Consider the following 14,872-nt stretch of genomic DNA (forward strand, 5'->3'; position numbering starts at 1 on the left):
TCTCTCTCTCTCTCTCTCTCTCTCTCTCTCTCTCTCTCTCTCTCTCTTTTGCACACACCATGCAATGCACTTGAGTATAGTTCAATCTTGACGAGGAGAGTAAACTATTTGGTGCCTTTTTTTCTCTCTCTTCTTTTGTGTAAGCCGTAGGATGGGATTCATTCTTCGTAATGCCCGCTGCAGCATTATTATGATTTCGTCTGTGTGTGTGTATGTGTGTTTTCTCTCTCCCTTTCTCGTTGGAAACGAAACAACGATTCTATTTGTTTTCGAACGAAAGGAAATATTCGGGTTTTTGACGAAATGAAATGAATAAAAAAATAAAATAACACACGATTTATTCTATTTGTTTGTCTCGATCCAATTTCATTTTATTTCGAAACAACACGCAGACGATACGAAACACGTAAAACCGAAAATGCGCTCTCGAAAACGACAACAAAATGAAAAAAGTGAAGGGAAAAAGAAGAAGACAAACTGGAATTTGAATGCGGCGGCACAAACGACGGTAATTTTTCATTGTGATTGAATGTATGTTATCATTTGGAATATTAAACCAAATAGACTCTCGTACATACATATAAACACAAAATAAATTACCAACGACCGATATCTTCACGTCCAAAAATTGAAATGCTCAACTGATGAAATTGAAAGAAATGCGCTTTTTGCTTCGTTCAACTAAACCGTGTACTCTCTCCGTCTGCTTCCGTAAAATTTTACTGCGAACGAGATGGATGCGAGCAAGTAAGAGTAAAGAGATGCGAGCATTCAATTCGATGGAAGAAAAACGAGCTATAGCCGCCGAGATTATATCATCGATTGAATTTATTTATTGTTAAAATATGCATTTCAATCGGTTATCAGTGTGAGAGACTTTGATTGTAACAACAACAACAACACCGAAAAAACCCGGCTAAAAATGCGGCGCGTTTTACTTCTTTCTTCGCTCGAATAGAAACCGTTATCGCATCAGCAGTGCATTAACATCAAGCCGTTTCGTTTGTATCATTTTCATCTGTTAAATTCGCGTCGTCGTTGTTGTTCTTCTTTTTTTTTGGCGATTTATACGTTTGCATTTCGATTACCGTTCATTTTTCAAACGCTTCGCGCCCGTATTTTGAATTTATTTTCTTGCATCGAACAACAGCAGTAACAAATTTTGGATGTTTAACGCGAAAGACGAAGGAATATCAAGTGGAAATGAATGATTCCCGGTATAAAGATAGACACCCGAAAGAGAGCGAGCGAGCGAAAGAAAAAGAGAAAAAAGAGCGAGACAGGAAGAAAGAAAGAGAGAGAGAGAGAGAAAGAGAGATAGCCCAAAATGGAAGAAGAAGAAGAAGAAGAAGAAGGAAATGATGAAATCAAAAAGCAAATACAGGTGTTCGATCATGAGAACCTGATTATTTATCTCTCTCACACTCCCTGTGTTTGTGTATACCGTACACACAAACACAGGGTTTGGTTTGAAGATTGCTCTTGTTGTGTTTATTTGATTTAGTTTCGTTTCATTTCATTTCATTTCATTTATACTTGTACCATCTACTTCTTCAGATTCAGTCGACTAAACGAATCAATTTAGAAGCACAAAATTTACACCAAAAGCCGCATTCATTGATAACACATTCACACAGCATCAAAAACAACCGGTATATATATAATAAATACGCGATTTAAATAAACCGATGAAAGAAAAAAAACAGCAACACAATCTCCAATCAATTGGAAATGTACCAAATGTGCTTCAATCCGAACCAGAGATTTGAAGACCAGTGAAGGAGAATTGTGAAGCGAAGAAAAAGAAACAGAATTTAAAAAAAAAACTGATGAACGACTTACCTTTTCGTCGGCAATCGGCACAAATGGAATTTTCATTTTTCCGCATCAGCTCCATGAGCAGTTTCTCATTTTCATCAGCCATTTCGAATGGATAGAGATTGAAGTGGTTTCTTTGCTTGATTAGCAACATTTAACCGGTAATGTCTTTGGAGCAATTTTTTGGGTCTTAAAACAGAAAAACGAAAACAGAAAACAACAATTACAAAAATTGATCAAAACGTATATATCTCACGGTACTCTCTTCATCCAAACTAAAAAAAAACACACGCAACGAAGTGAAAATGTGCACGCGCGGTAAGTACTAGATATTTTATCAACTTGTAAACAAAAACAAAACAATATCTTGCGTTCACATTGAATTTACACACAGACACACACGGTGCACACACGCATACAATGATAGAATGATGTTACGCGCGCAAAGCAATACGCCAATCAAAATAGAGAGAGAGAGAGAGATTGAGAATATAACGAAAACCGTGTATCTATCGTAACACAAAAACAAAAGTGTTTTTTCTGTGTTGTTGTTTATTTCTCCGTTGAATTTTCTTTATTCGCTTCGTTTGTAGGAGTGTGTTTTTCCTCCTCCGTTTGATTGTTTTTTTTCTTCTTCTTCTTCACTATTCTTTATCTAAGTTATGTGGCTGCTTTGCCGTTATAGTTTTTCCATACGAAATGTTTATTGCTGTTGGTGTTTTTTCTTCATCTTCTGTTCAGTTTTGTTTATGTCGATTTCGTGTTTTACTTGTTATTCACAGTTTAAACTCTTGCAGAGCATTCGTACGCATATTTTGTATTCGAGATAGGTCTTGAGAGCAGCACATTCGATGTTAGTCTCTAATTTGAACTTCTTTTGCTGTTGCTGCTTCTGCTGCTGAATTATGTTATTTTCTGCGCGCGAGAGAGAATCGTGTGTGCTTTTGTTTATATACATACACTTTTTTTTGTTGTGGGTGAGGTATATGTTTTGTCTGAAACAAGACAGAGAGACATTCATTTGTTGTTGTTTTTTTTTATAGATCTTTTTCTCTATTCACGATTAAACATTGTGTGATATTGTGTGACAATGTAATAATAACAAACGGGGCCGCGCATTTACACGTTCTCATACAATTGCAGTGGGCATTGCTTGTGGTGCTGCTGTTGCTGCTGTTATTGTTATTTGCCTCATCTGCTTGGTATCGAATACATACACACACACCAGCGGGGCGACCCCCATAAACACTTGTAATGTCAGCTCTTCAATGAAATGTTAAACCGCACCAAATCAGATATAATTCGGAACGAAAACAAACCGTCAACAGGCCAACAAATATCAAGTCAATACAGTTTGTAGCGGGGCTATTTTGTTTGATTGTTATTTGTTGTTGTTGGGCTGTTTTTTTTTCTTCTTCTTCTCGTTTTCGGCGTTGGTCTCTTGTCGACAAAAACGACAAGCGAGCGCGAATAACAACAACAATGGAAGTCAATACATTTGACTCAAATGTAAGTAGCACACATAAAACTAATCAAAGTCCAACGTAACATCGAAACCGAAAGAAACGAAATATTATGGCTGGTGTAATGTTTACTGTGTACTATTTACTGCTGCTGCTGCTGTTGTTGTTGTTGTTGTTGTCGCTCTCGTTCTCGTTCGCTCTCCGTTGTTTGCCTGTTTGGTTGTGCGCGCGACTTGACTTGTGTTGTTGTCGTCATTGTTGTTGTTGTTATTTTTCTGCTGATTTGTCTGATATTTTGATTTTGGGCTTTTTGCGTCGTTGTTGTTGTTGTTTCTTTGAATTATTTTTTTCCGTCCAAATGGGTTGATTACTCGATATATTTGCTACTCTTATTGTTGTTTCTCTCGTGTTCTGCTTCTACCGTGTATGGTACTTGCTGAACGTGCAGCGATTTGATAGAGACGATTCGTTGGATAGTTGTGTTTTTGTTCTGTTCTACTGATTCGTTCTCTCGTGTGTGTGTGTGTGTGTGTTTTCTCGGTTGTGTGTAGATTTCATTCAATGAAATTGAATCCATATATTTTTTCGTTCAAAATATCAACGGCAACAACAAAACGTTACCGTACAACGCAATATAATAAGAAGAGGGAACAACAACAAACGAAAAAAAAACACCACCAAAACTTCAATTCATCGTGGGAAGGAGACAGAGTGTGAGTACTCACACAGAGGCAAGGCGCGCGCGCATGGGACTTTGTCGCGCTCGCGCTCACACCGTGATTTTTCACAACGTGTCAAGTGAATTCAACGCTTTGAATGAATCTCTTTTTTTCCCTTCTCGTTCACACTCTTCGTGTGTGTCGCGCGTTTGGCACTGCGGTGCGAACTGGAACCGAAATAGAATTTAAAAAAAAAATAGTCACACCGTGTGATGTCCAGTATGGGAATATGAAACGTTCGTGCTGGCTTTTTTTCTCTTCTCTCTCTCTCTCTCTTTTTTGCTTCTTGTTTAATGCAACATGACCATGTGGCTAGGCCAGAGTGTTGGATAGGATTTGGTATGATTACTTATTTTTTTTTTCGTTCCCGTTCTTGCCGTTCGACGAAGTCGTTGTCGTTGTTTTGACTTTGTTATTTTTCACTTGAATTGTGTCGCATAGAAAAAATCCTCGAGCATCGACCGAAGGAATGCAGTCAACCAGCCAAATTCCAGATATATCTTCCGTTTTGTGCAACAATATCAACGCCTTTCGCTGTTTCTCTTTCAGCTAGACACGGACTGATGCTAGTGCTGCTGCTGTGGCTGCTGTTGTTGTTATTTCTAGATGCTGTTGCTGCTGCCTTTGCTGCTTTTTCGTTTCGTTTGTAAATCTGCAATCGTGCGCTTGCTACTGACTGCACTGTAAAAGAGTAAAAAAATAAATCTCCGTCACACAACCGCCGATACATATGTATGCGCGCTCGATTCGTTCGGTTGCTTTGCTAATGCTTATTTTCTGTTTTTACTCGAATCACTCAGTCAATTGATCAATCAATGGCAACGTTGGCTCTCGTTATTCCTGTATGCACTATCAGGCTACAATGTATCAGTGAATTGTTTTTCCTCGAGAAGTCTCCCTCTCTCTCTCTCTCGTGCACTGTTCTTTGTTATGCTTTTTTATTTCTTCGCTTTTTGTCTGAAGTGTGTGCGTTGTTTGTTTTTGTTTTTTTTTGCACACCCATTCTTCCGCTGCTATTGCGATAAAAAATCGAAGGCGTCGAAGAATCGCTGTTTTGAATTGAGAAGATGAACACCGTGAATGAGCGAGATTTATTCTACTTTTATTTTTCGCCTTCTTCGTTTCTGTTATCGAATGTAAAAAAAGCGTGTTTATCGGTTTTGTTTAAGTTTTTTCTTTCTTTCACCTTGGTTTTTTTATTGCTCTTTTTATTTTTATTATAATTCACCTAAAAATTTGCGCGACACTTTGCCTATGTAAACACGTAGCCAAACGGCAAATTTAAGAGAGAGAGAAAAAAGTAGCACGTATACACATACGATATGTGCACAAATAAATCGTATCACACTTAGCGCCACCACAGAGAATTTTCTTACTTGCGCTTCCCTTCTCGCTCGCTCACTTTGATAGTTTCTCGTTGGTCGCGTTCGTTTGACGGTCGTCGTTGTTGTTGGGTGGCATCGAAATGAAAAACTCACGAAAATATGTAATAAACTGATTACTTTGTTGTGCCTTCTCTGAATGTCACCTCATCGCACGAAAATCAAACGGGCGCGATACAACGATGTTGTTTATTTTATTATTATTATTATTATTATTGGGAGAGCCGAGAGTTCAACGAGAGACAGATAATTATTCGTGTCTTTTTTTTCTTCTCATCAACTTCTTTTCTCTCGTGTGTGTCGTGTGCGTTGCTTACACCGTACGCGCGCGCAAATAACAATAACGAACCCAGATGAATCTGCACCGAAAATGTTTTATTATTATGTGTGGCTGTTGTCGGGTGTTGTTTTTGTTTTTCTCTCTCTCAATCTGTTTTAATGTGTGTGTCTCTCTGGTTTTTTTCACTTTATTTTTATGATGATTCGACCACATAAGGTGTACGATTTTTTGTGTTGATTCCGGTTTAGAATGTCATCCAAATCAGAAGAAAAAAAAAAACAATACACACACTGAACCAGAAGGCAACAAAAAAAACAAAAACAACAACAAAAATCAACTATTCGATCACACGGTGCGCGTAATTCGTTTCGCGTTTTCTTTTTCGGTATTCACTTTGCTGGGTTTTTTTTCGGTTTCTTTCGTCAATTTCAGCATAAAACTGCACACAAAATTAAACCATAAACGATTTCGATTGTTTTGATGCGATTCGTTTTGATTTTATGGCCTTTTTTCTCTCTCTCTCTCTTTTCTTGCAGACACGCACCGCGCGCGTATTCTGTGTGATGATCTCTTCGTCGTCTCAGTTTGTTTTGTTTTGTTGTCTGTTCTTCTTTTATTTTATTTTTTTTTATTAAGTTTCACTAAAAGTCACAATTTTTACCACCATGCACAAATGAAAAACAAACCCGTGTTTTGTTTTGACTTGTTTTTTTTTCACTTCGTCGATAAAATAATAAATGGAAAAATCGAAGAAATGGAAAACTAGACAAGAAAACAAATCTTTTGAAACAATTTCGAAACCAAACAATTACAAAAATACCACGTACAAATTTATCAATCGAGAATGTTAAACGTTGCTTCTGTCGCCGTCGTCGCTGTTGTTTGTGTCAACTTACAAAATTCCATGCGAGAAAATGAATATGAATTGAAAACGATATATAAACTGAGAGCAAAAGAGCTTACATGCTCCTTTCAATGGCAATGGTTCGTAGTAGAATGTGTAGTAGGAAAAATAGCGCGCACCTCACGACGTTCAAATTCACTCTTTCATCGTACGGCTCAACAAACACACAGAGCAATATTTAGTTCAGAGCGCGCAAAGCGTTTTCGCTTTGGATATGTGTTATGTATTATGGTGTGTTGTTGTTGTGTATTATTTCTCTTTCACACAAATACACGAACATGCACGTAGTCACACTGGCGTAGTTCACTGTGTGTCGTAGTTTATTTTCGTTTTCTTCACTCACAATATTCAACGAACGATGAATAACAAGAACGAAACACATACATACACAGACAAAAAACGCATTGGTCATCATCATAATCGTTGTGAGAGAGAGAGAGAGAGAGAGAGCGTGCGTGCACTCACACAAACCGTACCAATTCCGATGCCTACGTTCGCCACCAGTATTTACACTTGCACAAGCACTTGGACGCGGTCGCGAACACGTTTTTACCGAGTTGTATGGTCTTTTCTCTCGCTCACTTGAGCTACTACGTGCTGAAATATATAGGCAGAGTACAGCAAGTACGATAGCAGCGTCTCTTTAGCTGTATGTGGTATATAGACGGATATGATGAAAATGAAGAAAAATACAAAACAAACATTTACGGGATATTGTGAACGTCAATTGGATGATGTGTGTTGTTTTTGCTGCTTTTTTTTTCTCTCGTACTCGGTTGTCGTGTCACAAACGGTTGTACGGCCGAGCCGTATAGTATGTGAACGTAGTATGTACAGCTCTCAGTGCGCAATACATAAAGCGATAGACTCTGGCGACTCCGGATCCCGAACTCTGTGATTCCATTCACATCGACTTGGTCGCGCACATGGGTGTGTTTGTGCGTCTGATTCACATTTTACAAATTTGTCATTTCAGGCCTATAGTGATAGATATTTGCCGCCGCCGCCGCAGCAGCTGTGTGTAGTGTTAGCGCACAGGCAGTATAGTCAGTTCACCAGCTACAGAGAGGTGAACGCGCTGCTGTTGCTGTTGATGCTGTTGTCGTTTGCGTGCGTTACACAACCCAATGCACAAACGATACGAATGCGCATACGGTCGCAACACCGTAGACCAACGAACGAATGAACGAAAAAAAAAACAACAACAACAACAGCCGAGCGAGTGAAAAAACAAACAAACTTTATTTTGAAGACGTAGTTATGTATTTTGGCTTTGGCCTCAACTCAACAATGGCGTCTATTTACTGCCTGTTTATTTGGTTCTCGTTAGAATGCGCACACGGATAACGTTGTGTATGTGTCTATGTGTGATGGTGTGTGTGAGTACATTGATCTACTCACTGTGCGCTGTGTATGGAAAGACGACACACGAGAAATGAATAAAAACAAAAAGAAAAAAAAATACAACCAACAACAAACTATGTGTATTTGAAGAGCATATTACTCGTTCTTCTTCGCTAGAATAACAACACACAGAGAGTGTGTGTGTCTGAGAGAGAGAAAGAGAGTGCAATCAGCGTGCGATATCTTCGCGTAATATAGTTATAAATTAAATTTTTTTTAACTCTCTTCACCATTCTCGTTCACTGAATTCTCTCATGTTCATTCGCCTCCTTTTTTTCGGTCAATTTTTCTCAACTTTGCGTCTTTTTTGTCTGTCTTTCTTTTTCTCAGTTTCCACAATTTACACTACGTCTACTTGGCTCGATTTGGTTGTTTTCGTTTGTTTTTTTTTTCTTTCCTTCTTCGTGTTAACAGCGGTTCTTTTTTTTTATTGTTGTCGTCGTCGTTGTTTCAAGCAAAATGCATAAATTCTATAGAAAAACCGAACGAAGAATGTTCATCATCGATGTTGGCGCGCGCGTTGGCCCAACAACTCCACAAACAACCAAAGGTTTTTCTTGTCAAAAGGGCACTAAGAGTCACACACAAATATTGCGTCTCACTCACACCGCGTGCATACGGACGAAAGTATATATAGAGCAAAATGCTTTGTTGTGGGTTTTTTTTTCGCTCTTCTTTTTTTTTGTTCAGCCTTGTCTTTTGTTTATAATGCACATTGAATATTATCGCACGAGTTTTCGAGTTGACTCTCTTCGTTGCGGCTGTTATTTTAGCTTGCGTTTTTCTTTTTTGCCGTTTTAAGGTCTATACATAGACCAGGTTCGAGCATTTCATTAAATGTCACAATGAAAATCCACGTTTTTTTTCGCCTTTTATTTGATGCGTGAATATGCGGTACGTGTTTGTGTGTGTGTTTTTGGACGAGTCCTTTGATTTTTTCCACTTGTTATGGCAATGCTTGGGTTGTATGGATGCCAATGCTTGCTTCGTTTTCTTCCCATGTAATACAAAAGTACAGCAGTGTGTTATCAACGCATTTTCCACATTTTCCAACACACATACACTTGAGTTTTCACCATCCCCTCGTCGTAGACGCTGTCGTCGTCAGTCGTCAGTCGTCATACAATTTCCCGTTTTCCACCAACAACAACCGAGGGATAAAAAAAAAGTATATACAAACCACGCGCTGTGGTTCGCCGAGTCCACACTTGAGTCTAACGCACGCTCACTTAAACACCAACACAAAAACACGATTCGGCTATTTCCAAAAATATATGCTCGATTTGTTTATTTTCGATTTTCGTAGGAAATGCGGTCGGCGAGTTTTTTTTTCGGTATGTTTTGGCGCAACTTTGTTACTATCACTGATTCACTTTCAATCACAACTAACAATTTATCAACTTGGTTTTTTTCCGTTCTATATCTCTTTCTGTATCTGTCTGTCTCGCCTAATTGCACTCATTCAAAATTTATAAGCATTTCATTCCGTTCTTTTTTTGGGTATTTCTCGATTATAATTTGGCAGCGGTTGTTGATATTTCGAGTCGATCGAGACCTTGTGGGGCCGAAACACCTAAAATAGAATCAAGAAATGAATCAAAATGTGAGATTTGTACGCGCATTTCAGTTATGATATTTTTCCACCCGGTGTTGGTGTTGTTTTCCTGTCTTTCGAACGTCGTTAGAACGATGCGTGAGTGCGGAAATTTTCATTTTCTCTTTTCGCTTTTTGTTTTCTCTAGTTGTTGTTAGTTGTCTAGCTGTTGTGCTTTTTTGGTGAATGCTAATTAAAATCGGATGATGATGTTTGACGACGCTGAACACTCGTTTGATGGGCGACCGGCCAAAAGTACATTAAAGTTCCATCATCATCATCATCATCATCATCAGTTTTCCTGTTTGGCCGATTCAATTGTTGTGTGTTACTGTTGTCACACCGTATTTCCACCGGGAACGATATAGGCGACACACGCGTCTCTCGCGCGTGCACACACAGGATTTTATCGAGGCCATTTCAATTGAGACATTTGGTACACATTTTGTCCATTAAATAGGAAAATTCAGTAAATTTCTGTCGCGTTTGGCTTTTTTTCTACTTTCAATGAGCGAAAGCAAACGAGCGAGCCAAATGTAGTATTTTTGTCTTGTTGCTGGCGCTTGGGGTGCTTTTTTCGGTCTGCCCTCAAAAAAACATCATAAATGACACACAACGCAGAATTGAAGGGAAAAAAAGGCAAATTCGTTCAATGCGTTTTTGTTCGCTTCGTGTTTTTGAGAGAAAATGACATTGGAAATGTACGTCGTATTAACTTTTGCACACGCAAAATACTTATTTCAAATGTTTCCACGCAATTCCTTGTTTTGCGCAGCGAAATAAAAAGCTCTCCCTATCATTCGGCTCTCTTCCTTTTTGCGCTCGTCATTCCAACACACCGCCTTATGTTTCAATTGTTATTGTTGTGTGTTTTTTCATCGCGCTTGCCGCTTTCGCCGTTACTGTCTCGTCATCTTCGTCGTCGTTGTCGTCGTAGCCGTTGTCGTCGTCGCGAGATGCCTTTCTATCAGACAATTTTTCGAAAAATCTATGTAGTTGATGTGTATGTGTGTGTGTTTATGGCCAATCCAATTTTTCGGATTTATATTTATATAATTAGTGGCAACATCTCGACACGCATCTAGATATGTGCGTACGGCATTGTATTCGCGCTTGTACTCATTTTATTCGGTCGGTTTGTTTGTATTTTTTTTTATTGTTCTACTGTTGTTGCGGCTGCTTTGGCGCACATCTGACTAATCCTGTTACTAAATCGAGACGCACTCGTGTCGCTTCGCATTTTGTGCGGCGCTTTTGAATTGATACATCAGGGATCATCGTCATTTGTGGTCGGTTGTCTGGGTGGATAATTTATGAATAGATCGAAAATCATTGTAAGAAACGAAAAGGACACCTCTCTTTTACATCGAATCCAATTCATCAACGAAATTTTTAATTGAAATCCAATTTCTTGAAAGAGGCTCGACGGAACAGAAAAGGCTTCAAGTCATTGGTCTTCAATTGAACATTTTGTTTGGACATTTTGATTGAACAATTTTCTTTGAACATTTTATTAAACACCAAATTTGATGGAAATGACGTTGGACTTTAATAGTGATCATGGATAAATTGCAATGCTTAGATTGATACTTTCATTTTATTTTATGGTTTGATACTGATAGAATGGTCAAATTTGACTAATTTTTCACTTCATTCATTTCATTCTTCATTTCGACGCAGCAATTTTAGTCTCAACTTCAGAAGGATGATCACGAATTGGATGAGCCGAAAATGGCCCAACTTTTGGCCAAAAATCACCTGATTTTTTCATGTAGTGATGCGGCCTGTTAATCGACCGAAAGATGCAGGATGAATATAAGCGACGAAAAAAATGACAACGAGAAATATGGAACGAGCGCTAGAGAAAAAGGACTCGAACTGAACGAACAAACGAATGAGAAAAAACAACAACAAACGTTCGCCGCGGCGATTAATGCAAATGATTTGAATTTAAAATATTGTAGTTAGAAAGTTGTTGGGTGTACGTGCGGCGTTGTTGTGCGAAAAAGTGGGCGAACGTGGATGAGCCAAATGTTGATATAAATTTTTCATTCTTTCTTTTTTTTAAATCTTATTCTCACTCTCTCAATGTTTCTATCTCGTTCCTTCTATTTCTCTCTTTTTTACTCTCTCTCTCTCCCTCGCTCCATCTCTCATTCTCTCTTCTTCTCTCCCGACCTTTTCGCGAAGACAAAACAAAGAACGAACAAATGACGACCGAAAAAAAAAACTGCTCGAAAGTTAATGATAATATGGTCAAGTGAGACAATCGTTAGAATGAAGCATAAACTGTTGTTAGCCGAAGCCGAAAAAAACTGTGTCGTTTCTATAAATTTAGTGTTTTATTCCGTTGTTTTTTTTTCTTCTGTTATCCACCCTGGCTCAATTCCAGCTTTTTCTGCGCCACGATAGCTGATTATCAAGAGGCTAATCATTTAGACGTCATCCAATTTTCCTAGTTTCGTTTTCATCTTCAAAAGAAGATACTCAATTAAAACGACGGAAAAAACCACCGAAATGTGGCGAGATGACACCTCAAAAATCAATCTCGTGAATGATGGAAAATTTTGTTTTCTTCGATTCGCATTTATATGTCTTCATATCACGGCTCAATTTCTCCTCTTTCTCTTTCTGCCTCTCGGCTCAACCATTCAATTGATTCCAAGACGACACATTTTTGCAATTCAAATACGTGTTCACAGAGGAAGAAAAAAACTATCGAAACGAAAGAAAAAAAAAACAAATTCACACACACTCCACGCAAATTGAGAAGACGACGACGACGAAAACAACAACAATCACAATATTTAAGTGAGAGTAACATTAATTACTAACCCATCCCAATATTTAAGTGCACAAGACCTTCAACAACTGGAATCGTCTGAATTTTTTCTGTTTTCCGTTCAATTTTTTTCTCTCCTCGTAGTCTTTGTTGTCGCTCGCTTTCGATCAATCAATCAAGATAGAATAAAATACAACGTACTTTTTTTTCTCTTATTCTTTTTTTACTTTAATTCAAAACAGTGATAGATATTATTCTCTTCTTTTTTTTTTGCTTCTATGTTCGAACAACTGATTCACATCACTCAGCTCATTTCTAATCAATTGTCACTGATCAGCAGCAGAGAACAAAACGAATAGATGTTTGACGACTTTGTAGTTATTTTTATCGCTATCGTATCGCGTTCAATATTATATTGCGTGTGTATAATGAAATGAATGTTGTTGGTTTCTTGTTGTTGTTGTTGTTGTTGCTGATGCTTGCTGGTTCGCTCGTTCGTTCGTTGTTGCGGTTTCGTCTATACTCCAATTCAACCATTCTGATTAGACTTTGTGTTTTGTTTGTTGAATTGGTCTTGTTTTCAATATTTTTTCCTTCTTTTTCGGCTCACACATGTCGGTGCTGTATGTGTGTGACAGCTGATATTGATACGTAATTCGAATACAGGACCACTTTCTCATTTCGGTTATGAATTTGGGGGAAAAGCAGATAGCGGATGCCGTGGAAAAATGCCTAAAATCATATTGAACAAGCCAAAAAGGACCAACATCTACAAATGCATCATTGGACAAAAAAAAATAGCCCATTTTGTTATCAATTTTAAATGAATAAACTGAACGAAATTGAAAATTTGAAATTGTTTCCCTTGGGTGCTTCATCTCTGGTTTGATTTTATTTTACGAATCTGCCCGAGAGTGCGAATTTTGCTGTTTGCATTACCGATTTTACGCTTTCGATGAAAACATAACTTCATTCAACAAATTCACATGAACGCACCCTGGTATTGAAGCTCCGAACCATTTGCAAAAGCCATTGAAATGCAGTTTTTTTTTTCAAACCACAGTCAAGTTTCTTCCATCTTGACAATACAAATACATGACAACACAAAGACCAGATAGAACGACTATTGGGCGACTCTTCATGAAGACTCATTTTTATTCATCAAAATGAAAAATTAAAAAAATTCAGAAAGAAATGAGTCGACAAACTTTTTAACTTTAAAGAGGGAAAAAAAATATTGACTTGAAATTCGAAGAAAAAGCGCTTTAATTTGAAGAAACAAAAATCGAACGTATCCCATTCAAAACGTTGTCATTGGTGGTGAAATTCAACACATGATAACATCGAATTTGACAGAACTGGCATTGGTTGACGTTTGTGCCTGTGAAAAACCAAAACACACCAAAAGTTGAATCAAAGACGACTATCAAAATATACCATTTGACTTGGTCGCCATTGTATTACGTGCCTGAGCCAAAACACACGAAAAAAATTTTTTGTTATTGCGAGTGTTTGTTTCGTTTGATCGGTTCGATTAGTTAAACAAAAAAGTTTGTAAAAAATGGCTTCGTCGTTGATGCGATGTGGTCGTTTGGTGCGAAACTGGCAAAATCCAATTCGTATGGTATCAACATCGCCGAAAAAGAATGAAACATCCATCGCAAAGCCATTGTCCGCGCAAGTGAGCGACGAAGTGACAGATTTTAGCATTGAAGCCGTTCGCAAATCAAAGAACTGGGTTAGTTATGGTTTTAGCCGAACCGATAAAGACGAGGATCGACAATATACCAATGGTGTCTACTTTATGGGCATTTCCGTGGCAATTATTGGCACAATATTCTGGTGGTCATATTTACCTGATCGACAATTCCTTGAATGGTCACAGCGAGAGGCATACATTGTACTGAGAGAACGTGAAGCGGCTGGCTTAGAACCAATTTCAGGCGAATATGTAGATCCACCCAGCCAGGTAGTGCTACCATCCGATGAAGAGCTCGGTGATGCTGAAATCATCATTTAGAAAGATAGCCATCCTCTCCCAGAACGTTCTACTTCTTGGCCACTTTTTACTCGCAACATACAACACGCAGTGAGGTTAGGTTTGATGGTGATTTTGTTATGTAAGGGCATTTGTAACAGAAAAAAGTCAACAAATGGAATATATAGGAACCACACAAACCAAACGTACCATATTTAATTAATTTAAATGAAATAAAATCAATAAAAACAAACAAACCGATTGATAATATTGGTGAATACAAATGTTGTTGGTGTACAATTATTCCATTTGCTAAGAAATGATTCTGTTTGAACGGAGTCGCCCGTAGAAAATTCACTATGGTGAGTCGATTGAGTGGAGCTTTGTTTTGAGAGAAAAAAAATTCCATGTCGAATAATTTTGCGTCAGTAGACGTTGTTTGCCACTTATTTTTCGGTTTTTGAACATTTTTACTCTTATTTTTGACTTTCAATGGATTTTCACTTGCTGCTCATGTTATCGTTTCACCATTTTCATGGATAATCATC

The 14,872-nt window shown here is 38.1% G+C and overlaps 2 protein-coding genes across 7 annotated transcripts in view; one reads left to right on the plus strand and one right to left on the minus strand.

The window, feature by feature from the left end:
- LOC129574333 (arf-GAP with dual PH domain-containing protein 1-like) overlaps positions 1 to 12,962 on the minus strand; it is an 85,086-nt gene extending 72,124 nt beyond the window's left edge. Inside the window, exons 1-3 of one of the 6 annotated variants that reach the window (XM_055456186.1) lie at positions 12,400 to 12,962; positions 7,275 to 9,543; positions 1,843 to 2,007 (exon numbers count right to left, since the gene is read on the minus strand). In XM_055456186.1, coding sequence (XP_055312161.1) covers positions 1,843 to 1,972 — 130 coding nt within the window. In that variant the 5' untranslated portion in view covers positions 1,973 to 2,007; positions 7,275 to 9,543; positions 12,400 to 12,962. Of the gene's footprint in view, positions 1 to 1,842; positions 2,008 to 5,376; positions 6,441 to 6,489; positions 9,544 to 12,399 lie in introns of those variants that run through there. The other 5 variants (XM_055456185.1, XM_055456187.1, XM_055456184.1 and 2 more) reach the window with 5 other exon arrangements.
- Positions 12,963 to 13,440: 478 nt separating this feature from the next.
- Positions 13,441 to 14,608, plus strand: LOC129574343 (NADH dehydrogenase [ubiquinone] 1 beta subcomplex subunit 11, mitochondrial). The gene has a single exon (XM_055456207.1). It carries the CDS (start codon positions 13,908 to 13,910, stop codon positions 14,364 to 14,366), a length of 459 nt encoding a protein of 152 aa, XP_055312182.1. The 5' UTR covers positions 13,441 to 13,907; the 3' UTR covers positions 14,367 to 14,608.
- Positions 14,609 to 14,872: the final 264 nt, after the last annotated feature.

This window comes from Sitodiplosis mosellana, unplaced genomic scaffold (genome assembly GCF_009176505.1).
Source record: "Sitodiplosis mosellana isolate CC-2019 unplaced genomic scaffold, AAFC_SMos_1.0 Smas_scaffold_6162, whole genome shotgun sequence".
Classification (NCBI taxonomy): Eukaryota; Metazoa; Arthropoda; class Insecta; order Diptera; family Cecidomyiidae; genus Sitodiplosis; species Sitodiplosis mosellana.